Source organism: Eucyclogobius newberryi, unplaced genomic scaffold (genome assembly GCF_026437365.1).
Source record: "Eucyclogobius newberryi isolate DKJ021-1_F unplaced genomic scaffold, fEucNew1.0.hap1 SCAF_16, whole genome shotgun sequence".
NCBI classification, from domain to species: Eukaryota; Metazoa; Chordata; class Actinopteri; order Gobiiformes; family Gobiidae; genus Eucyclogobius; species Eucyclogobius newberryi.
In genome coordinates, this window is record NW_027315790.1 from 23,615,731 (window position 1) to 23,640,253 (window position 24,523).

Genomic DNA, 24,523 nt, shown 5'->3' on the forward strand with positions numbered 1-24,523 from the left:
ACTGGTCATGTCATGGGAATGGGGAATGGTGTAGGATTATATATTAGACGATTTTAGATCAAATCCCACAACACAACAGCCCTGCAACCCAACTCTAATCTGGCAAGTATTTCTGTTTAATACATAAACTAGTGCTAGCCTTAACTAACGTTAATGTCTTCAAGGCCATAACATTAGGCAAGCTAACAGACAACTAAAGTTAGCCTAGCGTTAGCCTACTCAGGATAAACAACACTTTTGGCAATGAAATTTGAAATAATATATTGGTAAGTCGATGTTTTATTGCGTATACAAGCTCTGAGTATGTGATAGTAAAGCGTATGTATCTCTGATCATCTCTAGTACAGTTTGTGCTAAACTAGCGCCTTTGTGGCGTCAACGTAAGGCAGCGTGAAGTTTTTTCTCTTCTAGCTTGTTACCTTTACGTCTTAATGGTGTCACCCTGGGGGTTTCTTCTTATGGTCATACTTTACTATGCAGACTCAAAAAGATTATGATGCACCCCTTTTGTTCAAAGTTGCTACAAACTTATAGATCCAACGTGTATTTTAACCGAAGAAGTTCTAAGTCTTCTGTGGCGATGTGGTCTTATTCATTTTAAATATTTGCATGGAAATTGTTCTCTAAAGTAACAATTAAAAGTTTAATGTGCCTCAATTAAAAGAAAGACGATTATTCCTGTCAAATTAAAGGTGCTCTGTGTAACTTTTCTGGCGGGCGACCCCCTTCCTGCTCTCCATGGAGACACGGCGTTTACGTGAAAAAAGTCTAAAACCTTTACTTTCAGCTTTTTAAAGAGAATTGTCAAAATCCACGTCTTAAGTTCATTTTCCTGCTCCTGCTGCTGATGCATGAACATGGACTCAGTCTTTCACTTGCTGCAGATTTGTGCAACAGTGTCCACATAACTATTACTATTTATTTCTTATAGTTTTATGTTTTATGTTATGTTCGGCCCATGACGAGTGTCGAAATTTGTTTGACACCCCTGCTTTTGTTTGTCCTGAGTGGAGCTGGAGCTCTGTCAGATTTAGCTAAAACATGTGGAGACATTGGCGATCCTGTTTATATGCCAAATGATATCATGTATTTTTAATTTTTTTTAATATTTTGCATGCATATTTTACGCATGCGTAGGGCGAAATACGGGTGCAGGCCTTGGCCAAACTTTGTAATAGTGCAAAAACAAGTCAAGACAAATTGAATGGGGAAAGTTTCTCACAAAATCCTTCCACTCAGGAAAGAATTACATGCCTGAAACCCGTACTTTGTATGTATTTATAAGGAGAATAGTTCCACCATTACCATAGTGACATAATGCACACGTCATCAAACCCTTGGGTAGAAAAATTAAGACAAAATGCAAAATGGATTCAAAACTATAACATCTGGCTAATGCTAGCTTGTGACATCATAGTATTTTAAACTAATTGTATCCAAAGGTGTGTGGCATCAATTCTGCAGATAAGTTGATTTATATTTTATGTTTTTATAATCTTTCCCTCAATCTCTCATTCTAAGGTGCCAAGATGGTGGGTGATTTTGATGATGTTGATGAACTTCTTTTCAGGAGCCATGGAGAGCGATGAGATGGAGATGACCAGGGAGGAGCTGCAGAAGTTTGTTCGAGACCGTGTCAAGCGCAGGCTGCTGCAGACTCCAGAAGTGACGAGCAAACAGAGAAATCTGCTCCACTTGTGGGATAGAAAGGAAAAACTCTTCACGGATCTTTATAAGCTTTTTGAGTGAGTGTCCCGAGTGTGATAATGCCACATTCTCAGATGAGGTGCAAGAGCCATCTTAATGCCTATAGATTATCTGGTGTTTTCCATATGAGTTATTTACATGTCAAATCAATTTATATTTGTGCATAGGATTATAATATTTATTCATGCAATATTTTCCAACCATATCTCTGGGGCTGTAACGATTTTTAATTGAAAAAAATCATAACTAGTCAACTAATAAAATGATTAAAATTGTTATCTGAACTATACAGACTCAGAAATGTATGCAAAAAGACACTTTATTAAATAAAAACTAAACTGTGTTATTAAATAAAAATGTAAAAAAAGTAAACAATTCATCATCAATCATTAATAATACATTATAGAAGTAAATATTCTCTATCTGGAAGCTTTTTGTCACCATATATCAACTTTTTTCAGTTAAAAATATATTTTAAAAATGTGCAATATAAAGAAGCGCTCGACTCGTCAACTATAAAATAATTGCTACTTGTAGCTCCACATACAACAGACCTTCCCATGTCACACTACAGGTTATAAATGATTGTGATCCCTTGTGAAATCCAGCAATTCGGTACTTTAAACTACAGCTCCAACAAGAAGCGTACTTGAGTGTACTATATTTTGGCAATAGGCAGTTAAAGATGCTTGTTATAATGAGATTGATTTTGTAAACTTTCTGTGTCTAGGTCTGTTTCAAAATGTGAAGTAATTGTCAAAGAACTGTATGCTGAGCTTGGATGGGAATATAAAGACGTAGACACAGAAGACTGCAACGGTAGTGCCTCAAATAGTGGTAAGATATTATTTCTTATCACACGATACATTTACTGTGATGGTTTACATAAAAAAGCAACTGCAAAAAATAGTTGAACCATATTGAATAAATGATCTACAAAAATGCTGTTTAAGATGAATGCTTGTTTTACATTTAGGAGTGAAGAGTGAAGGGCCTGATGAAGGATCTGCTTCTCCTGCTTCTCCTGCTTCAAGTGATAGTGTGGCTACTTGTTCATACAAAGAGCAGGCAGAAATTATGATGAAAGACAACTGTGAAAGTCTGGGCCCGGTAAAAGAGCTGAGGGTGCTACTGAAACGGCTTCCCATGGACCTGAGACCGCGAAAACCCACCCCTCCAAAACCCCTCAACCCACAGTTCAGTGACGATGACATGTCAAGCGCTGGCTCCGACTATCAGCCGAGTGCATCCTCCAGCGATTCAGACTTTTCCATTTCAAGTAGAAAAAGTGACCGACATAAAAAGAAGTTGAGAAAAACTGAAACGTTCGTCAAAGTAACGCCGGTACCACAAGCCGTGCAGGTACCAAAAGCCGCGCAGGTACCAAAAGCCGCGCAGGTACCAAAAACCACGCCGGTACCAAAAGCCACGCCGAAACCACAACAAGCAACCACCAACGTCAAGAGCGCCAATACAAATGGGATACAGGACATGAAAAAAGAAGGGAAGCCGTTTGCAATCACTGGTAATTGGAAAAACTTAATGCAACTCGATGTAGTATTTTGGTCTAAAATGTTCAAAAGGTACTTGAGGAAAACATGACCTTTGGTGATCTCACAATGGAGAAATGTTGTGTAGTTGTGCAATGTAATGTACAAAAATGGACTTCTTTAGGAAGGACTGCAGGAGAGGCCAAACATATTACATTGTGTTGCTTTAACTTGCATGTTGCACAAGATTTAAAAGCTTTGTTGGTGTTTTGTATATTGATACGTTCTTCTTTCCTATTAGATGCAACAAAACCAGCTGGTAGCCTTCCCAGTGTGCCTGAAGAGGTGAATGTGGGAATGCAGGTGTTAGCGAGAAGGAAGCGATTGAGATGGGAGAGTGGCAAAATTGCTGAAATTGTTGAAAAAGGTCTGTCACTCTAATTTTAAAATGATGATGCTGTATTTAATAATTTGATATTGATTTATTTTGGGAAATTGGGTCAAATAATACAATTAACTACTGAAATATATACAATTTTTAAACCTGGTTTTTAATGTTTGGCAACTTGAAATTGATCACAGTAGCCGATTTTATTTTACAGGTTGTATGGTTATTTTGGGGCCTGACAAGTTTGGGAACCCCTGTTCTAATACACAAAAATGTATGCGGAATACTAATGCTGTACTGTATTTTGTCTGGCAGAGGATGGGACAAAGAAATACAAGGTTACGTTTGAGGACAAAGGGAAAGTGTTGGTGTCAGGACATCACATTGCCTACAACGCTGTACCAAAACTGGTGCACCTGTCTGTGGGTGCACGACTGGTGTCTAAATGCAAATCGGAACACAATTTTTTCTCTCCCGGCATTTTGGCTGAGCTCCCTTCAAGGAAAAATCACATGAGGTTGGTATTTATTGCAATTTTCAACATTTCTATAAACATTGTTTGATTTTTGTCTTTTTCCCCACCTTTAGGTTTCTAGTATTTTTTGATGACCATCAAGCACTCTATGTTGCATTGCCGGTTATTCGTATAATCTGCAAGCCATGTGAGTTTGATTCGTTTTTTTAATAATACAGTGATATTATGTACATGTCGAACCCGGAATCTTTTTGCTATGTGGCAGGAGTGAGAAGCAGTATGCCACCATGCCACAACTGTAAACCAAATTGAGCTGGGGCTGAGAAAATTGCTTTGGTTCAGGGTGAAAGGGTCATCATTACGTTGTAAAAAGGCTTAGAGTTTAACTGTCAAAATGCTTCTGGCATGATCACTGTAAATAATGTTGTAAGTACAAGGCCTATCCACACGAAACAAACGCACAAAGAATTCTACGTCCAGGTAGAATTAGGTTGAGATTATCTTAAAATTTGATGAACCGGTCCATTACATCAAATTATAGGATTTTCTGATTGATTATTTAATTCAAAACTGAATTTCCCATAGTTATTCTTAATAAACTTACTTAATAAAACATGAATGAACATTTCCCCCCACTGCTCAAGCAGCTGCTCATATCATTATGACTAAACAAAAGCCATTATGCATGATCCGTTTCATAATATGGTAATTATTGGTACTTTTCCTCCTGTGCATTATTAGTACTGCCTTTATTAGTTACTGATCTCACTTAACTCATTTTGCTCTTTTACAGTGCCCAGTGCAATGGATGACATTCGAGATGAAATGCATAAACATTTCCTGAAAGAGTACTTGCAGAGAATGCCCTACCCTCCTCAGACACAGTTCAGAGTGGGTCAGAGTATTAAAGTGGACCTCGATGGAGTACTTGAAACGTGCACAGTTGTGCAGTTGGACAGTAGCTTGATGGAGATTATTTTTACAGTAAGTCTAAAAGGCACCGCACACAATTGTTTGTTATGTGTCACGACTTTTAAAAAGGCTTGGGGTGCTTCAAACAGGATTTTTAACTGCTGATTACTGTCAAAAAGAGAGGCGCGGTGAGAGGCAAGACAGGTTATAGTGAGTTTAGCGAAAGACAAGAGTTTTCTCCCACCTCCAAGTTAACTGCACCACCTTCTGTCGATCACAGAGCAGATGTGTCTGTATTCACTGCAGATGTCTGTATTCATTGCAGATGTGAATAAAGCGTGTTTTCAGTTGCGGTGCTGCGTCCCTATTCAACAAGCATGCTTATAGAAAATAATTAAGTTTATTTATGTTTTGTCAGGCGGCAAAGTGCTCTGCTGTGCGTTGGCTTGAATGCATCCTTATACATTTTCTAATGAAAGTAATCCTGTACTCACTCTTTATTGTGTGTCTATTGTGTCTCCAGAAGGATGATCATAAGGAGTGGATATATCGAGGCTCTACGCGATTGGAACATATTATTAATGCAAAAGAAAATGCCAAAAATGACTGATTTTATTTTTGTCGTTGTGTAGAAACACTGAGCCCAACCTGTATTATAATATTGTCACTATATATCTTTCTTTTAATAAAATTGTACACCTGTGCCTATTTATCTCTTTATAGGGCTTGGTGTTCTGTAATCAACATCTCAGAGATTTTCAATTAGCCTAATGTTAAACCAGGGTGTTATATGCTGAGAATAACAAGACAAAATTCGGTCTTTAAAATAAAAGTATTTATTCCCTACGATTACAAAACTAACAGATTAAAAACGCATGTCCTGTCCCTCACAAGTTCCCATCGTCTTGGGGCCTCTCACACACAGGACAAAGAATATGAATATTCATAAAAAGGTGGATCTTCTCTGGCACCAGGCTGTACCTTCCACTTCCTACTATGGTCGTGAGATCTGACCCTTGACCCAGACAGAGAAGTTGGGGGAGAAGCAGACACAAACAGAGGAGCAAGAATTTGGAGTGTGTGTACGTGTGTCCAGTATGCAATAACAATGAACGGTATATTAATGCATTACAATATTAAATGCTTATTAATTACTACAGTGTCCAGACACGATGAAACCTAGAGAAGGAGACGGCCATAGACGGGAGGTCAGCACAGTGAATGTTTCAGATTTGGGGCATTAAACATCTTTGAACACATTTTTCAGGCCTGGAACCTTTATGTCAAGTCTGTTAAACACCAATCTGTTCATTCAATTTATGATCGCTGAGATTTTTTCCTATTCATAGTTAAATGTTCTGCATGAGTTAATCTGGGAGGGCTTGTGTATTTTTTTTAAATGGTCAAAATAGTCTATATTGCGCCTTTCTACCTTCGAGGCTTTACATAAAGGAACCACTCAACCAGTCACAGTGTGTGCATGGGGCAAGGCGGTTCATGTATATTGCCTGTGGACACAACGACAGAATTCATCTGAGGCGCTGGAATCACGCACCTGTGGATCTGACTGCTCAACCAATGATGGATATTAGTATTTTATTTTCGAATATAAATGATAAATATAACATGTTCGCACTCAGAATTCTGGGAGTGTCTTGTTTTGGGCACGCTTCAGTCCAAAGAGAAAAAAAAGCTTTAAAAAAAAAAAAGTTTACTGGATGATTACCACACATTTGGAGTGTGGTAATCAGGAGTGCGTAACTAAACCGCCTTCGAACATCAACGTCACATGTAGTGAACTTAGATGCATGCACCTTACAAGTGTTTTCAAATCAAGATGAAAATAACCTAGCTAGTTGTTTAGTTTCCTTCCAAATCTGTGATCGTGTTCGGGCGCAGGGGGCGTCACCGCGGCACAGAGCAGCTCTCACTATCGTTCACGGAGAGACAGAAGCAAAAGCTAGCTCCATAGCTAATGTTAGCACGAAACACAAGATTGGAACTTAAACGAGATCAACTGAAACGCTATCACGGATTTCTTGTGGGACAAACACACTGGCCTCGCTGCTAAAACGGTAACTTAATAGTTTCACTATGCGGGCTGTTTTAGGTCAGTCTGACCCAGAGCTAATGCTTGTAGTCGTTTAGCTCCGCTAAGATGGCGGTCAAATTATTTACATTCGCAAGGCTAATGCTAACCAAACCAACCAGTGGCTATCATGTTTCCTCTGGCGAACACTCAAATCCCATCGCTTTATATTTGCGTTTTGCGTTGTCAAATGAAGACACTTGCACCACTGTATTATTTACCACGTCAATGTCTCATCTTACTATTTTGGAGCTCCTGTGGATAAATGCGTGGCGTTAACAGTTAGCTTAACTGGAGCCAGAAATAGTCACAACGTTGACAACTTTTAATGGTCCCTCCAATCGCACAGATGTTAACAAATCAATGGATACACGCATCATACATTGTACAATGTTATGTATGGTGATGTTGGCTTTAGCCCATGCTATAGGTTAACTATAACGGTAGCTAAATGCTAATTAAAACACTTAAGTTAATGCTAGTATTTAAAAATAAAACTTGATAAACGAATGGTTCAATTGATGGTTTTATTTTCGAGCACTGTATTTTATGTATATTTTTCTTATTGTAGCATTACTTCACAATGCACTTCTTGTACATTTGCCTTAATGTTTACCAAGCTGTTGCTGTCAACGCTTTGGTTACTTCATAGATTCCAGTGGTTTAGCCAATTGTAGATTAACAATGGGTGTTTTCACTCATAACAGTACCAAGAACTTGTTCCCGATTACTCCAGTCCCTTATTTGAACCACCCAGTCCCCCTTGCTTGCATTTATACAGCAACTATGGCTGAAAGTGGGTCGAAAATCAGCCTCTGTTTAGTGTGGATTGTGGAATATTTAATGTAGTGAGGGTAGGGAATTTAAAACAAATTTCCCTTCATTATACTTTTGTTAAATAAACTATGCACATAAAAGTGTGATGACCTGCGCACTTAAACACAGGTTCGTACCTATGTTCCCCTGTACCCACATTCCCCGGTACGGTACCTATGTTCCCCCTTTTTCTACTATGCTATTGCTAGCATAGGCTTCTGGTTCAGGTTCCAAAGCCATTCATACGTTTAATCACTGCTTACTAATCTTTTTTGTTGTTGTTGCGGCTGCTACGTCTGCCATGTAATTCCACTTGTGGTTCAGCCAAATTCTGAATCTCAAAGTGAATGAAACATTTTTCTCAACAAAGGCAGTGTTGTATGTGTACTTGTGTCATCATAAGGCTTCTGGTCTGACTGAAAAGTTGCTGTCCCAGAACAGAAGGTACAAAAATAATTTCCCCAAAGTGATTTCTTAGTCCCCAGTTCCTACTGAACACGCACATCCATTTGGACTGGAACAAGTTTCCCACAGTGTGAAAACCCTGAATGTCTGAAGATTGAGCTGTTATAACAGGTTTGAACAAGACTGAGATGAAGCTTTCCAAATCCCTTATGTAAAGTAATTTAGTAGAAGTTATACAAAGTTCAATCAGCCTTTATTTATAGGGCCCTTTACAACACTCAAATTGACCAAAGTGCTTCACAATAAAGATCAAGCCAATACAAAACGTAAAAACCATCTGTACAAAATAGTGTTAGCCTAGAGTGTTAGCCTAGATTTAAAAAGGTTTAAGTCTGTGATGGTGCATGTCAGGGGGCAGTTTGGTCCTGAGTCTGGGACCAGCGGCAGAGATGGCTCGATCCCCCCAGTGTTTGAGTCTGGCTCTGGGAACGTCCAGCAGAAACTGACTTGTTGACCTTAGTGCCCTGCTTGGGTTTCGGGCAAAGAGAAGCTCGGCCAGATAAGGAGGTGCCAGCCCATTTAGAGCTTTAAAAACAAAAAGTAAAATGTTAAAATCAATTCTAAAATAAACTGGAAGCCAACGGAGAGCAAAAAGAACTGGGGTGATGTGTTGACGTCTGGGTGTGTTGGTTAGAAAATGCGCTGCAGCGTTCTTTACAAGTTGAAGGCAGCTGCATTGCAATAGTCTATTCTTGAGCTGAATTGTCCTTTCAAGGTCGGTGCGATTAGATTAGAAGTTACTTTAAGAGCCAGTTTGAAACCAGATTTAGTGAATCTTTGTTTTCCCTGTCTTTGCTCAGATGCCACACAACAGACGGTACTCGTCCTCGGACCGAGACAGCAGATCGAGTTTCCAGGACCGCTACCGGGATCGGGACAGAGATCGAGACAGAGGTAGGCGACATCGCAGGAGGTCGCCTACCTCCTACTCCAGCAGCGAACGGGGCAGAAGACAACAGGGACACAGGCAGGAGGGCAGCTTTTTGCGCTCCAGGAGGTAGGCTCTGTTTAGAACCAGTGCTTTTATGGTTTGATGACAATAGACATGAATGGAGTGATTGAGTTTTCTTATCTATATCTTATCTATAGCTCTCTGACATAAAAGAGTTTGAATGTTTGAGTTTGCTTTTGCCCAGTAGTTTGTCAATACAAGTAAATGTTATTGTCATTTCAGTCGCAGTTTTGGTAATCGGACAGTAGAGCATCGGCAGTTCGAGAGGAGATTCTGCGAATACCGGCGCTTGGACCAGAGTCGAGAGCGAGACCGTGACAGACAGAGGGAGCCACACCCAGCCACCGAGAGTTACTATCCTCCAGATTTAGGCCCAAGTGTTTACGACTACAGACGAGGCCGAGAGCGCGAACGAGAAGGCTCCTACCGAAGAGAAGAGTCCTACAGGCGTGACGACTCGTACAGGCGCGATGGCTCCTACAGGCGGAAAGGCAGCAGGCGTAAGCACAAACGAAGGCGGCGTAGAACCAGGTCCTATAGCCCATCGTCCTCGGTGAGTACTACCACGTCTGACTCCGTGCCTTAACTTTCCCCTCTTCTCTCTCACTTGGCTCTGTCTTTTCTCTAACCTTTTTTTTCCACAGCCGCAGGAATCGGTGAGTAGGACAATCTTGACTTGTTTTATCTTCAAGTGGGATTTGTGTTAATTGGCTTTCTTGTTTGGCAGAGCATTTTCATTATGACGAACCTTATTCTGAAATATTTAGATAATAGATTTTTGGATACAAATTTATGTTATTATTTGTTATTACCATTGTTTTTACGGTCAAAGTATATCCTACAGCAATAGTTCCCATCCTTTTTCACCCAGAACAAATATTATTGTTTTCTTTTATTATAAAGATATTTTTGAAATATAATGATTTCTAAAATACCATATAGAATCAATTAAGATGCCATCCTTTCACATCAAATCACATAATCTAGTTTGGATCTATTTTCTAATAACCTCTTGGAACCTTCTGAAAAGCTTTGTGGAGCCAAATTTGGGTCCTGGGAAAGTAAAGAAATGTAATGTTCCAGTGTAATATGATTTTCCTGCTCCCTCTCATGACTATTCCTACATTTTCTTGTAGACCTGTCACTTTGCCTTAAGTACTTATGTGGAAATTACACAGACAGGTTTAAACAAAGCTCACAAATACTTTGCTTTGAAGTAAAACAGTGAAAATGACCTGCCAAATCTTGTGCTAAATTTACATAATTGAAATATATTTAGGCATGATGTTTGCCTGTAAAGTGTGCGTGATCACACTAATTTAATACTTTTAATAGTAGTGGGAAAAGCGCTAGGCTATTTGGGATATGTAAGTATATTAGCTATTGGCCTCACACTGTAATGTTTTCCATCCTGTTTATCTGTGTAAATTGGTGTTTGCGTTGATGAATATAGATTTGCCAGTTGCTTCCTTGTTTGTTAGCAGCTGTTGGATTTTTTTAAGTGTTGAGGGGGGATTGGAGCAAAGGCCATCATGTGATCTTTGACCTGTTCCCTTGCACTATATCCCTATCGTTATATATTCCCTTCACGTGGTGTCATGCGTGAATCGCCTAATGACCAACCAAACCCACCAACTACATCATCAACAACAACATCCACATCTCCTCCTCTTCCTCCAAATCTCGCTGTGTTTGGCCTGATGGTGCGAAAACAGAGGAGCGCCAGCCGGACCAGGGCACTGAGTGTGAGAGACGACGAAGAAGGGCACCTGATCTGTCGGAGTGGGGACGTCCTGCAAGAGAGATGTACTCAATGCCACTACTCTTATCGTAACCATATCTGAGTATAGCATTTACATGACATGGGAGTGCCTGCAGATCATGATGATGTTGATGAGGAAACCGTGCTAGCTGCAGGGTCTCCGCTCTAGCTCAAATTGGCAGGGTGGATGTTTGTAATTAAGATATATCCCGTTTCGTTTGTTGTGGAGCATTTTTTTGATGTTTTGCACAACTTTTCTCTAAACCTCTTAGTCTCCCAACCCGCAGCTTTCGTTTCGCTCGCGTTCAGCTAGACATTTCTTAGCCTCAAGGTTTCAGGGTTCACCAGTTAACTCACCTGCTATAGTAAATCCAGTACACATCACACACACACACACACACGTGTTTAGGATATTTTTAGTCAGGGCAAATACACTGTTGTTTTGTTTTCGTGATAGGGAAAATTGCACCCTTATTTTCAATGGCTGCAAATTGATCCCCAGAAAAAGAGAGGGAGCACATTACCTTGGTTCCCTTTCTTCACCTGTTTGAAACTTTTATGAATCCAACTGCCCTAGATTTACCGGCACATTGAATAGACAGCCATTTGAAAAGGGGATGGGCGCTAGCATTGGTACGCCTGTCTTCACTGTTGTAATATGCACCGCTGCTTGAGTCCACGTGGCTAATTCCCTTTTGTCTTTCTTGTCCCCGCTCTCTCTCTCCTGCCCTCCTGTCTTTGTGCTGTGTTGCAGATGAGATTGTCAGCACTTTGGGAGAAGGCACCTTTGGGAGGGTGATGAGGTGCATCGATCATCGCAGGTGAGTCATGGAGTATGTTAACAGCAGCGATCGCCTTGAGGCGCAGAGAGAAAGCAGGAGAAAGAAAGTTTTCAGCATTTTGAGTGCTGCACTATGTGAGGAAAATTGAATATTTGATATATTTTACTTGTGGCTCTTCATTTTACACTTTACTTAAATTGTTTTGATATAGTTTCTTCAGTCGTTAATAAAATGATCAGACAATCATTAAGAACATAAAGTATCTGGTTCATAGTTACACATAGTAACACGTCTGCTTTTGTTTTTCTGATTTGGTGTACAGGGGGGGAGCTCATGTTGCGCTGAAAATAATAAAGAATGTGGAAAAGTATAAAGAAGCTGCACGCCTTGAGATTAATGTACTCGAAAAGATTAATGAGAAGGATCCAGACAACAAATAGTAAGTTTGTAAATAGTACATTTTGTCAAAAACTTGTAAAGAGCTTCTGTACATAACACCTTAGTTCTATTGTTTGCCTAATTCCTAAAATGCCTGTTTGTCATCCTGTCCAGCCTGTGTGTTCAAATGTACGACTGGTTCGACTATCACGGACACATGTGCCTCTCGTTTGAGCTGCTCGCTCTCAGCACCTTCGACTTTCTCAAAGAAAACAACTATCTGCCATATTCAATCAGCCAAGTCCGGAACATGGCCTACCAAGTCTGCCTCGCAGTCAAATGTAAGCAAGTTTGTGTTGTAAATCATTATAGAAAATGTATGCATATTTAAACTGAGCTCCTCTTATGGAAACTCTATTCGTCTAAAAATACTCTTGTTTACTCTAAACATAATTTTGACCACTTGATGGCAGTAAATCTCCAAAGGCCAAAGGAAAACGAATCCTCTTTTCACATTCACTGGTTGCTGTTCAGTCAATCTTTGCACTTGTAAGGAGGCCTGTCAACTGTTTCAGGTCAAATCAATGCCTTGGTGTAAATGTAGAACCATTTTGTGTTTCAGTTCTTCATGACAATAAGCTGACTCACACAGATCTTAAGCCAGAGAACATTCTGTTTGTCAACTCGGACTTCACCATGTCCTACAATGTAGAAAAGGTACAGCACAACTGAACGCCTGTTTACACACTTCCGACTGGCTTTTCTTTAAATCTGAAACCTCTGTTGTAGAAACGAGAGGAGCGGACGGTGAAGAACACAGCGGTCCGGGTTGTGGACTTCGGGAGCGCCACATTTGACAATGAACATCACAGCACCATCGTGTCGACGCGGCATTACAGGGCACCCGAGGTCATACTGGGTGAGCGAAAACGCAGCACATTTTAGTGGCATAGGACACTGATTAACATGTTAACTAGTTTAATTAAGAATGACATTAAGCACATTTCATTTCTGTTCATATTTAGTGGTAAATTTACCTTGTGTGACCATTTTGTGTGTTTTATTTGCTCCTCAGAGTTGGGTTGGAGTTATCCTTGTGACGTCTGGAGCACTGGCTGCATTCTGTTTGAGTATTACCTGGGATTCACTCTGTTCCAGGTACGTCACCACCGCTGCCACAGACATACTGTACGCACATGCACATTACAGTCATTATTGATGCTCTGTTTCAGACTCACGACAACAGGGAACATTTGGCGATGATGGAGAGGATCCTCGGCCCGGTCCCTTCAAGAATGATTCGCAAAACGAGGTGAGTATTCTAAAGGTCACATTTAACAATTCTGCACTTGTTTATATATTATTGTAAATCTATATTAATGCGTCTGCCTTTTCAGAAAACAAAAGTACTTCTATCGTGGGCGCCTGGACTGGGATGACAGTTCATCAGCGGGGAAATATGTCAGAGAAAACTGCAAACCCCTGAGGGTAAGAACAGCAAGTCTCATGCACGAACAAGTTTGAAAGTATTTTTGTCATTGTAAAGCGCTCATTCCTAGCGCAGAACAAGCTGTTTCCGCAGAGTAAAAATACTTCTAGATATATAGATAAACATGTATTAAAGCCTAATCGTACATCTGAAGTATTAAAAGTACAAACAGACCAAAATGTCTTGTATTTACACAAATGGCATTTGGAGGTTATGCACTGACATTCTTTTGTTTGGAAAATGCTTCGCAACATTCCAACTGAGTGGCAGAATTATGGGCAGCACAACTGATTTAATGTGTTTGTTAGCTTGTTTTGTCTGTGAAGCAATTATTTTGCTCAACTTAACTTTAAACGTCAAAAATAGAAACTGAAAGTAGTTTAATCGTTGTCACTCCGACTGTGCGGAGCTTAGCGAGCTAGTTTGCCAACTGCTGTTGGGAATTTAGGACACTTCAATTTGTTTCACAACAATTATTTTTCCCAACAAACAAACTCCGTGTCGGTGATAAATGTGAGCGTAGCTGCAGCTCAGTGCTAAAGATCTCAATACTGTAACGTCACATAACCACTATTATCACCCTTGTTTTGTTTTTTACCATTGACATCTGTCGTCTGGGTTCGTTCCACAGCGGTATCTCTTGTCCGAGGCGGAGGAGCACCACCAGTTGTTCGACCTAATCGAGAGCATGCTGGAATACGAGCCGTCCAAGAGGCTGACGTTGGCCGACTCGCTCAAGCACCCGTTCTTTGAAAACATTGGACTCGGGGAGGCAGGAAGCAGTAAGACCTGGGAGGGCAACCGCGACATCAGCCGGTGACCCTAAAGAAAATCACAGACTAAATCACAAATCAATTTGATTTTATGACGAGGAACAACAAACGTTACTCTGGAGGGATTCGTCAAAAAAATAAATAACGCATGGACAACCTGGATCGAGCCTGCCCCCAATGGTCCAAAGACAGAAAATTGACTGATTTGGTCAGTTTTGGTGCTCGCACTAGCGGACTTTGGTGATTGTTTGTAGCCCTATATGCAGCTCCTGTCTTCCTATTTTACTTACGACACAATCGCTTCCCTTTTCCGTCCACCGTGTTTGCACAGAAGCATAAAAGTCGTAATGATTGTCTGCAAAAGGCGCTCCATGAGATCGACTCAGATTGCAGATGAACCGTATGGGAAAAGTCTAAAGCCAGCACATGTCTTTATCACAGAGAACATCTGTCAGAGCATTAAGAAAAAGCTGTACTATGAGTAACATCAATACTTTTGTTTTCTGGGCAGGGACAATGAGATTAAGACGCGCACGGACAGATTTCCAAAGCATCTTGAGCAGAAAAGCGTCGCACCGTTTTGTTTACAGTTTCTGTTCAGTGAGCACTTGCATTATGTTTTTTATGTTGCGTGTTTTCTTTTCTTTTTCTTTCTATGGAGTTTTCCGGTTACTACAGGCTTGTTACCCAACGCTTGTTGACAGTTCAGGCCGTTGTAGCCTCTCAATAGATATTATGTTAAGCTTATTGAGTGTGTGGGTGACATGTTTTATGATTCTCTTAATAGTTCAACAACAGGCCGGTAACTTTTAGGACACACAACCTGAACTGCCTTTTCCGATGCGTGACACGGTCTGATTTCTCAGTAGAGCAGGTAACGCACAGTGACTTCTCCCGGTTGTAGCCGTTTGAACCTCCTCAACTTGTATTTATTTCTGTGTTCCAGTCCCCACAGACCTACATGTACATGACTTGTTTTTGTATGAAATTAAAGCGTATAAAATTGTAGATATGTATGATTGTGTAGAATTAAAGTAAAGTCTTTACCATTGGCTTCTGTCGCCGTTAGTCTCTTTTGATTCTAGCAAATGCTGAGTGAGCGGCCATTACATTATGACCACCTGCAGATTTAAAATTCACATTTATTTTCCACACGGAACTCAACAGTCTGGCGCGCTTTGACGCTTGCTGCGACTCTGTAAGTCAATTTGTTTTTTCACAGACTTTTGCAAAATTCAAATATCAAAGACATATTATTATTACATAATATTAAGGCATGACAAAGGCTAACACGCTATGTAGGAATTAATGTCAATAATGCGATTTGTTGCGATGTTTTCATGTCAAGATAACATGTTTAAAACCTGAAATTTGGCAACATGTAACTTAACTGTCTATTTTGTTTCAGTATTCATCATATAATGTCATTAGTTAGCACATGGCACATTAGCCTTGAGCAAACTTTCAAACCTTCAATATTCATTTGTTTCAGAAAGACCATTTGGAAAATGAATGTCATTGAATTCCCGTAAAATGGCTCCATAGAAGCTAACCAACTGACTTTTCAATCAAATTTAAAGTTTATAACGACATAATGAAGATATTACAACTATGTTAGAAGTGTATGAACCCAAAATGACAAAATGCCAGCACCGGTGTCCTCATCAAACGACCGTGAATGACCCAGTTTGTTGTGATACACCATTAAATCGACTTACTGCTTCTATTTTAGACAATGGAAATAAGAACGCCCCAAACCCAGTTTTGAGATGCTCTGACCTAGTTTTGTTTTTTTATTTAACCACCAAGAATCCCATTTATTTTATTGTTCTATTAATTTTATTTTCTATTTATTTTTTAAATGTAATGTTATTTTTTATTTTATTTACAGGGGTTAAGGGCCAAGAGACGGCAGCTACAACATACAGAACAACAACAATAAAACAACACAGGGACGCACAGATTAAGTAGAAAATGCACATTATTGAAGCCATCTTTAATGCTTTCAATTTGGATCTTAACACATTTAGGAATAAGAATTCCTGTATTAGTGTGTTGTAGTCAGTTACCTGCTTTTAACACGTCGACTCACAGGCCAACATGTCACCTTGTTACCGTATATCCACAGGTGCCTTTAAAGAGGATAAGCTCTTTTCCCTTCACGTGTCTGTGGTCATGATATTATGGCTGAAGCACTGCACCATCTGTCGCTCATTCACAAAAATAACTCGTCCATTAATCTACGTCCAATGGCCCAGATCTTTAGTTTATCTCTAATTATCCAAATACATTTTACCAACACAGACACAGGAAACTTAAATTGTACATATTTGTTTCCACGTTTAACGATTTGATGTTAAGCAAAAGCCACTATTTGGTCTTGAAATGTACAGTATGTTCAATTTATATAAAATAGGAAAATGGAGTGGAAGTTTTATTGTACCATTTTACTACTTCTACTTGAGTGATAATGAGCAGATCATTTTGAAGTAACAATACTTCCCGGCCTCACTACAAAACACTCAACTAAATGAAACGCTAACTTTAAATAAATATATTGTATCATCTTTTCCATTTAATCAAAGTACCTGGGTGTTCATCTGAACCACAAACTGGACTGGACTCATAACACAGACGCACTGTACAAGAAGAGCAGAGTCGGCTCTACCTCCTGAGGAGACTCAGGTCTTTTGGAGTGACAGGGCCACTCCTGAAGACCTTCTACGACTCTGTGGTGGCATCGGCCCTCCTGTACGGTGTGGCCTGCTGGAGCAGCAGCATCACAGAGAGGGAGAGGAAGAGGCTGGACAGAGTCATCAAGAAGTCCAGCTCCGTCCTGGGCTGCGCTCTGGACTCGGTGCAGGAGGTGGGGGACAGGAGGGTCCTGGCTAGATTCACATCTATGCTGGACCATGAGTGACCCTGCAGGAAACTCTCTCCGCTCTGGAGAGCAGCTTCAGTGAGAGACTGATCCACCCTCGCTGTGTGAAGGAAAGGTTTCGCAGGTCTTTCCTTCTGCTGCTGTCAGACTTTATAACAAACACTGTTAGTCCTGAACACTCGCAATACTGACCTAACCTTGTGCAATTCCGTCATATGTGCAATTACTGTCGTGATTCATGTGCAATTACTGTGAAATTCATCTGCAATCCATGTGCCGTCGTGAAACATATTCATGTGCAATTACTGTCGTGATCACATGCAATGGTATTTATGTATTTATTTATTTATTTTTATCTTTATTATTTCCCCCCCTCCATCCCTTGTTGGGTTTTGTCTATGGGAGTTTTTGTTTATAGGAGATCTTCTACTGAAAGTGTTTTTTCAAACTTCCTATAAGTGATCTGTTCTTTTCTTCTTCTTCTTTCTACCTGCGTTGCACCAATGAAATTTCCCCATGTGGAACAATAAAGGAATATCTTATCTTATCTTAATCATTTTATGTCAATCCAAAGTAAGTGATCGTAATGAAATAAATTACATTATGAACCATTTCAAGGGAACTGCAGATCCATGCTATGTACTATTTGGCCGTTTAATCTCTTATTGCCTCTGCTCAAAAGTTAAAACAAATATTGATACAAGTTTCATCAGGTCAGCCGAGGCCACGATGACTCATTCATTCATCTTCTCTGTATTTCGATACCAGTCTATGAACTCTGCCCGTTGGTGAATGGTTGGGCTCTTGTCTGCGTCAGAAAAAGCGTCACTATCCACATCAAGTCTGTCCACGCTCCAGATGTCTATCCTTCTCACCTCCGGCAGAAATGCTAAATAATTGAAAAAGATACAGGAGTTGGAAAGAGTTGAGAATTTGAATATAAACTTTGCAGTCTTCAGTCATTTTTAGTCTGCAAACATGTATTGCTATATGGACAGTTTGGTCTGTGAGCGTTTGCAGGTGGATGATGGGATAAAAGGTCACTGCGTCTTTGCCTAATCCCAGTTAAAACAGGTCATCGGTCAATCCCTCTTAAGAGCAGACAGAGGAGGTGCACGTACAGTAAGGACGCCCGCAATGCACTGGCACAGCTTTTCTTAGCTTTGGTTTTGTGTGGTTCCTCTGCAGTTCAGGTATGTATTCTATACTTTCTCTGTACACTAGGTCAAACTAAACATGGAGTTAAGACGATGACCTTTGGTGTGTTGTAGTAGTGTTTCATTTTGCAAAACAGGCAAGAGAAACTACCTTAAAACTCACAAAAATCAGCATTACTTTAGTAGACTCTTTCCGAATATGGTGACTTTGTGGCTCCATTAAACGAGCATTTACCCCAGGTTGAGATTTTTTAACCTTGCAAAATAGGATTAGTGCCTTGGCAGAGGTCAGGACTCCTTGATTGTTCATGTGAAGAATAATCTAAACTATTGTGAGGCCCAAATTATGAACTTGTCCCCACAATGTATTTGTAAACCTATTGTTTCAATCTGGTGTCTTCTCCAATTCTTTTAAATACATTTCTTGTTGTGACAATGTAAGATGATACTGAATTGTAGTCTAATAGAGTGTCCTTTTTTTGCAGGTCAATTTTGAGATCTCTGTAACAAATCCGGTCATACTTTGGTTGAAGAGGAGCCAGATCACATCCACCAGCCGGTCATGGATTCCCTGATGTCCTTGGGCTCGCCTCTGAAGCAGTTCATGTCCGGAGGAGCATCGTCCGGTAAAAGAGGGGCCACTGCACGCTCCCAGTCCGTGAGAAGGGCCAGTTTTTCCCGTAGCCGCAGGATGAGCGTTGGGAGGAGGAGAAGTCTGCCCTGCACCAAACAGAAGGTCCCCGACTCCTGGCTCCGGGTCTACCAGGACGAACTCAAGAGGGAAAGGTGAGGCGGAGGCAAAACGAGCAGAATCGCAAAATCTTTCATACCGTTAGTTTTATTCTTGTAGATGTGGGGAGCAGACCAGGCAAAATAAGTTGTCTTATTTTTTTTTTTTTTAATTCATTTTTATAAAACAATAAAAGCAAATGACCAAAACAGGTGTAGCGGGTGGAAAACATTTAAAATATCCATCTATTGTTTCCATTCAAGGGGTTTTAAGCCCTTTGCAAATAAGAAGCAGAATGAAAAGTGCTCGTCATATAATAAGATAAATGATAATTGCATGTATTTTTGGTTGATTTTAGGTTTTTAAGGTAAACATACTGACATGAGTGTGTACAAGTGCATTATATATATATATACACATACATACACCACCACAACAACAACCTATTACCAGATTAAAGATGGGCCTCGTGAGAGTTAAGCAGCTTGGCAGGTGGAATGACTCACGTTGCCTTGTTTTGTTTCACTGTAGGAAGAGACAACAAGCAATTTTGGCCAAGAAAAACGCAGAAAGAGCTTTCAGAAAAACACACTTCAGACGGCAGCACTGTCTCCCCAGGGTAAGCAAACTCTCATCCAATATATAATGAGATAACTTATGTGTCTTATTTTAAACCTGATACTTTTTTTTCTTGTAGCAGACGACCACTCCTAGAAAACCAGCGCCTGTAGCCAAAGACGAGTCGTTTTTTGGGGCGTTTCAGGGCCTGAGTCTGGACGGGCTGATGGGAGGATCCTCAGCTCCAGTCACAGCATCAGGAGGCAATGCAGATCCATGTAAAGTCATGTGATTCTAATGAGACTGGACTATTCCTGTACAGACTTCTCAAAGGGTGGAGCAGCACTTTTTAAACAGTAACACAGGGATACTGTCAGCGTATGGTATTGCAGAGAATGTTTGTCAATGTTTCACTGTTTACTACATTTTTGTAAATACGTCACTTTTTAGAGTATTTCATGGTGTTTTGTTTTGAATTATTAAAATATTTACATACCAGGCCTTTTTTGTAGAGTAATCTTTTATTGACAGGAGTCATTGATACAATAACACATGCAAAACCAATAAAGAAAACAAGTTAATGTATTCATACTGTGAAAGACACAGTGGATTTGCATCAGTGTGAAATGGAGGCAGTCCAGAAACATTTACTAAACGAGAACCAATACATACAATGGCATATTTTTGCAAACTAATTATTTAAATTTGATCAAAATTTATCTCTAAACAAATTGAAGCTTCAACTTTGTACAGAAAGAATGCTTAAGATCTGAGCTTTGTTTAGTCTAAGAAATTTTAATGAAAACAAAAAAATGACAGGAGGGAAAGAGACCAAAGCCTGGTGTAGGTCAGACCTGATCAGAGGGCCACACATTATGTACAAAAACGGTACAAAACTACATCTGAGTCCGGGCTCTGCTTTGTCCCCGACGTGGTGATTGTGAGTCCACAGCAGCAGATGGAGGAAGGACGGACTCAGAAATAGGACATTATTTCTCTATGAAGTTCTATTTTACAGCATCATTCCCTCTGCTCCATCTTGACTTTGGGAGGTTTGAGGAACGATCTTTTCTCCCCTTTGTTCTTGGCTTTAGTCTTACTCTTGCCTTTTGCCTGAAAGGTCCTCCAACTGTCCACACGCCCGTCTCGCGTTTCCTGCATATACCAAAAAGAAAGAAAGATGAATCATTATCGAATTATATGGTCAATTTTTATTTTATTTTTTATCTCAAGAACAATTACAGACCTCAAAGTTTTTCTGCCACTCTCTATCTCTTTTGGCTTTCTCTGCCGTTTCAATTTCCTCTTCTCTTGCTCTTTTTCTGTCAAAAATGGATGGAAAAAAAAACATTTAGACCACTTACATGCCTGAAACATCTAAAAATGTATTCTTAATGTGTGAAATCCCACTTATATTGAAGTATTTAACATTTATCTGATTGAAACCAATGATTCAAATCACAAATAAATGTATTTTGTTACCTTTCATGCATATCCTTGGCTTCCCTTTCCTTCCTTTTGATTTCGAGCTCTGCGAACAGCTTCATGGTCTGCTTGTACACGGCTTGCCTGAACTGTTGGCAAAAGGACATGATTATTTTACAGTAACAAATACTGAGTGATGCATCCGAATGAACATTATTATGAAGGCAAGTTTATAGAACACATTTCATACACAAGGCAATTCAAAGTGCTTCACACAACAGGACAACAGGACAAAATGCATTAAAATCACAAAGAAATCACAAAACAGTTTAAGAAATAAAAGAAGAGTGCAAAGAAAAATCCTATCAGTCATATGCACAGCTAAACAAAACAGTTTTTACTGTTGCCGAGCTCGCAGCTTTTAGGGATGGTTTATTTCCCCCCCCCCATGTCAAAACAGACGGCCGGCCATTTTGATTTATCATGTTAGGGATGGCGGGGGGCGCGTAGCGAGACCCCTGGTATCAGTGACCTTGAGGTTTGGCACAGATCCTCCCTCTGCCTTTTGGCCACGTCATGAATTACATTGTTCCTTTGTTCATTTAATTCAGTCTCTAAAAGTGGTAAAAATCTGTTTGCAAGCTGTACATTATCTTTGTATCGTTTAGGCTTTGCACAGAGTTTGTTCCAAGATATGGCCTGGTCTTTCTGGTCTTTAGACAGTTTTGGGAACGATACAGAGTCACTCCGGTTTAGGTTGAAAGTAGCTGTTTTTCCTGGTTAAAAATGTGGACTTCTTACCACTGGATGACACTGGAATTGTATTGGAGTCCTTTTTCAGAATCAAAGCAAAAAGCAGTGTTTGTAGCTCATTAATTTCTTGTTGATATTTGCGACAGCGTTCACAAGAGTCTGTTGTTCTCCCGGACATGTCGCTGGCTCATCAGATATGTTGTTAAAACTCTAAAAATGTTCTTAAAATCCTTGGTTTACTTAAAAAAAAGTCATAAGCAAAAGTGTTTGGAAGACAAAAACTGATTAAAAAGTCAAGGAAATAAGGAAAGCAGCAATAGCAAGCTGGAGCGAGCAAGAAAGCGTCTGTACTCTTCAGAAGCAGGCCTGATTTAGTACAGTTTATGAAAGACTCACCAATTCAGCGTCATCCTCCTCCACAGTCTGATCCTTCCCCTCCTTCTTTAGTTTTTTCTTTTTCTCAATCACCTTTGATGAAAAAACAGAAAACGTGTAATGAGCACAATTTTGAGGATACAAAAATAGTAAAAATACAGTTACATGGCTAAAAGGGGAATCAATTACAAGTGTAAATACTGCTACTAAATTATTACTCAATTATAAAAGTACACATGAAAAATAATAGGATACGTTTTTTTGGTTTTCTTTTGCAATTGTAGAAGCATTTTAGACCAGATGCAAAACTTGATCAATTACATTTTTTAAAAACGGAACAGTTAGACAGCTGAGTAATGACAATTGGGAGCCAAGTACAATAAAATGGTTAGTATTATACTCAGTTAAAGTACAGGTTTAAAAATCTAAAAAGGAATTTACGTTACATTTATAGTAAAGTGAGTATTTGTTAGGGCAGCAGCTAACAATTTTAGTATTTGACAATTTATTTCAAATAGTAGACTTGTCAAATTATTATATAAGTTGTACAATTTATACTTTTTAAACACATTATCAAACAATAAAGGTTGAAATATAGCAAGTGAAGGTTTCTAGATGAAGAATATTCATGACTAAAGTGTACGATAGCTAAATCGTTTATTGGACTTTATTGAAGCTATGGTCGTTAGTATTTGTATAGGTTACTTTACACCCCTGATGAAAACTATATACTGACCATATGTTCAATGTATTCCCGCCCAGCCTGGACAACATCTACGGCCCTCTTCTTCTGGTCAGGGTCCAGCAGCAGTTTGTAGGCCTTGTCCACAGCTACGAGATAACAGAGCAGAACAAATGAGACATTGTAGCTTTCAAACTGCATTCTTTGGGTGATTGTGCTCCTTTAGTTATCAACCAGGGCAAAACTGCAGTGCAAAAATGATTGTGACATTGTGGGGAGGCTCAAAGTATCGCAATGTCTTGGTGAACCTTTTTAACCACTGTATAATGCGAATATGTATAACAGAATTATGCGAAATTGCACAAAAACCAACATCCACGACTTTACCTTCAAAGGCCAGCTGTGCTCGTTCTGGGTCATCTTGGTTTTTGTCAGGATGGACCAAAATGGACAACTGAAAATGGACACAAATAATCATTGTAAAGAGGATTGTGTAGTCTTTAGCAAATAAATAAATAAATAAAAACGTCTTACTGCTCTGAAACGTTTCTTTAATGCATCATCAGTTGCATCGGAATCTATTTGCAGCACCTGGAAAAAGTGAAAGATTATAAGCAAGATTTAGACACGTGTTTTAAGTCAATACATGGGTGAAGTTTCGAACCTCGAACGGGTTGAGGTTGAAGTATGAAGCGCCCGGCCGGAGCAGTCTGTCGATTTGCTGTTTAGAGGTAAAAACAGAGTCCCTCTTCTCGATCTGCTTCACCTGAAAAGGAAATCGGTGTTTTATGAATGGGACCTCGTTTTGTAAACAGCGCCATGTTTAATGTGAAGGCCACCATCAGTCCAGCACAAGATTTACACTGGTTCCTGAAATTACACATGTTTTCAATTGGATCATAAAATAAATACTTTAAAATTGTAAATGCAGAAGCTGGTTTAGCTGTAGTTTAGCCTTGCTATGTCATGTTTACGAGGCCTCTCGAAGAATAAATTCAAAATCCTGTTATTGTATAGTGTTTACTCGCACCGTGTCTTAAGCAGTACTTTTAATTTTCATTTGGATCACGTTATTTCGTGAATGGCCATACCTCCGTGTAAAAAGTCTGAAATAAATCATCAGATTCTACTTTCGCAGAGGGCTCTCCTCCGGCGGCCGCCATCTTCCCCGCGGTTTGCGTAGCTTACGTATGACGTCAGCCACGCAAACCACGTGATTTCAGTGGGCGTAACTTCTATGGTAAACAGAAACGCAAACGAGCTTCGGCGCTCCGTTTGATTACAAGGGCAGAATTATTTGCTTATCGAACCCTTAGAAGAGGTTTATAAAGCCTGTTATAATACGTTTCAAGATGTCTTCCAATTCTACTCAAAAACCTCACGTATTACCAAATTACACAGCCTTAAAACAATAAGATTATAGGAGGATTGTAAAGTTTACGTAATATATGATTCTGATGTAAGAACAATGGGGTCTCCAAGTG

The 24,523-nt window shown here is 39.7% G+C and overlaps 4 protein-coding genes across 8 annotated transcripts; 3 read left to right on the forward strand and 1 right to left on the reverse strand.

Moving 5' to 3' along the window:
- Positions 1 to 12: 12 nt before the first annotated feature.
- On the forward strand, positions 13 to 5,663 carry LOC140362032 (uncharacterized). 3 transcript variants are annotated; one of them, XM_072448027.1, is made up of 9 exons: positions 13 to 102; positions 1,571 to 1,745; positions 2,438 to 2,544; positions 2,684 to 3,232; positions 3,499 to 3,624; positions 3,901 to 4,102; positions 4,174 to 4,247; positions 4,854 to 5,044; positions 5,496 to 5,663. In XM_072448027.1, the coding sequence occupies exons 2-9, from the start codon at positions 1,576 to 1,578 to the stop codon at positions 5,580 to 5,582; spliced, it is 1,506 nt and encodes a 501-aa protein (XP_072304128.1). In that variant the 5' UTR covers positions 13 to 102; positions 1,571 to 1,575; the 3' UTR covers positions 5,583 to 5,663. The 3 variants fall into 3 exon arrangements, with proteins under 3 accessions (XP_072304128.1, XP_072304127.1, XP_072304129.1); XM_072448026.1 differs by having other exon boundaries at positions 34 to 92; positions 1,561 to 1,745; XM_072448028.1 differs by lacking the exon at positions 13 to 102 and adding an exon at positions 245 to 266.
- A 1,246-nt stretch (positions 5,664 to 6,909) lies between these two features.
- Positions 6,910 to 15,532, forward strand: clk2a (CDC-like kinase 2a). 2 transcript variants are annotated; one of them, XM_072448030.1, is made up of 13 exons: positions 6,910 to 7,047; positions 9,143 to 9,339; positions 9,517 to 9,847; positions 11,010 to 11,100; positions 11,811 to 11,877; positions 12,161 to 12,277; positions 12,391 to 12,557; positions 12,839 to 12,933; positions 13,006 to 13,135; positions 13,292 to 13,374; positions 13,449 to 13,528; positions 13,614 to 13,704; positions 14,337 to 15,532. In XM_072448030.1, exons 2-13 carry the CDS (start codon positions 9,143 to 9,145, stop codon positions 14,523 to 14,525), a joined length of 1,638 nt encoding a protein of 545 aa, XP_072304131.1. In that variant the 5' UTR covers positions 6,910 to 7,047; the 3' UTR covers positions 14,526 to 15,532. The 2 variants fall into 2 exon arrangements, with proteins under 2 accessions (XP_072304131.1, XP_072304132.1); XM_072448031.1 differs by lacking the exons at positions 6,910 to 7,047; positions 9,143 to 9,339; positions 11,010 to 11,100 and having other exon boundaries at positions 9,707 to 9,847.
- Positions 15,533 to 18,993: 3,461 nt separating this feature from the next.
- On the forward strand, positions 18,994 to 20,173 carry LOC140361458 (uncharacterized). 2 transcript variants are annotated; one of them, XM_072447169.1, is made up of 3 exons: positions 18,994 to 19,302; positions 19,778 to 19,865; positions 19,947 to 20,173. In XM_072447169.1, the coding sequence occupies exons 1-3, from the start codon at positions 19,079 to 19,081 to the stop codon at positions 20,094 to 20,096; spliced, it is 462 nt and encodes a 153-aa protein (XP_072303270.1). In that variant the 5' UTR covers positions 18,994 to 19,078; the 3' UTR covers positions 20,097 to 20,173. The 2 variants fall into 2 exon arrangements, with proteins under 2 accessions (XP_072303270.1, XP_072303269.1); XM_072447168.1 differs by having other exon boundaries at positions 18,995 to 19,302; positions 19,944 to 20,173.
- A 133-nt stretch (positions 20,174 to 20,306) lies between these two features.
- On the reverse strand, positions 20,307 to 24,243 carry dnajc8 (DnaJ (Hsp40) homolog, subfamily C, member 8). The gene is made up of 9 exons (XM_072448044.1): positions 24,131 to 24,243; positions 23,704 to 23,805; positions 23,574 to 23,630; positions 23,427 to 23,493; positions 23,094 to 23,188; positions 22,379 to 22,450; positions 21,287 to 21,378; positions 21,051 to 21,126; positions 20,307 to 20,959 (listed from the first exon to the last, which is right to left on the reverse strand). The coding sequence occupies exons 1-9, from the start codon at positions 24,200 to 24,202 to the stop codon at positions 20,825 to 20,827; spliced, it is 768 nt and encodes a 255-aa protein (XP_072304145.1). The 5' UTR covers positions 24,203 to 24,243; the 3' UTR covers positions 20,307 to 20,824.
- Between the last annotated feature and the right edge of the window lie 280 nt (positions 24,244 to 24,523).

Coding starts and splice junctions, on each gene's coding strand:
- LOC140362032 (XM_072448027.1), top strand. CDS start 1,576: ATGGAGAGCGATGAGATGGAGATGACCAGGGAGGAGCTGCAGAAGTTT. Junction 3,233..3,498: donor GAAGCCGTTTGCAATCACTG/GTAATTGGAAAA, acceptor CTTTCCTATTAG/ATGCAACAAAACCAGCTGGT. Junction 5,045..5,495: donor TGATGGAGATTATTTTTACA/GTAAGTCTAAAA, acceptor TTGTGTCTCCAG/AAGGATGATCATAAGGAGTG.
- clk2a (XM_072448030.1), top strand. CDS start 9,143: ATGCCACACAACAGACGGTACTCGTCCTCGGACCGAGACAGCAGATCG. Junction 11,878..12,160: donor AGGTGCATCGATCATCGCAG/GTGAGTCATGGA, acceptor TTTGGTGTACAG/GGGGGGAGCTCATGTTGCGC. Junction 13,529..13,613: donor AGAATGATTCGCAAAACGAG/GTGAGTATTCTA, acceptor CTGCCTTTTCAG/AAAACAAAAGTACTTCTATC.
- LOC140361458 (XM_072447168.1), top strand. CDS start 19,079: ATGGATTCCCTGATGTCCTTGGGCTCGCCTCTGAAGCAGTTCATGTCC. Junction 19,303..19,777: donor GACGAACTCAAGAGGGAAAG/GTGAGGCGGAGG, acceptor GTTTCACTGTAG/GAAGAGACAACAAGCAATTT. Junction 19,866..19,943: donor GGCAGCACTGTCTCCCCAGG/GTAAGCAAACTC, acceptor TTTTTCTTGTAG/CAGACGACCACTCCTAGAAA.
- dnajc8 (XM_072448044.1), bottom strand. CDS start 24,202: ATGGCGGCCGCCGGAGGAGAGCCCTCTGCGAAAGTAGAATCTGATGAT. Junction 23,494..23,573: donor TAAAGAAACGTTTCAGAGCA/GTAAGACGTTTT, acceptor GTCCATTTTCAG/TTGTCCATTTTGGTCCATCC. Junction 22,451..23,093: donor GGGAATACATTGAACATATG/GTCAGTATATAG, acceptor TTTTCATCAAAG/GTGATTGAGAAAAAGAAAAA.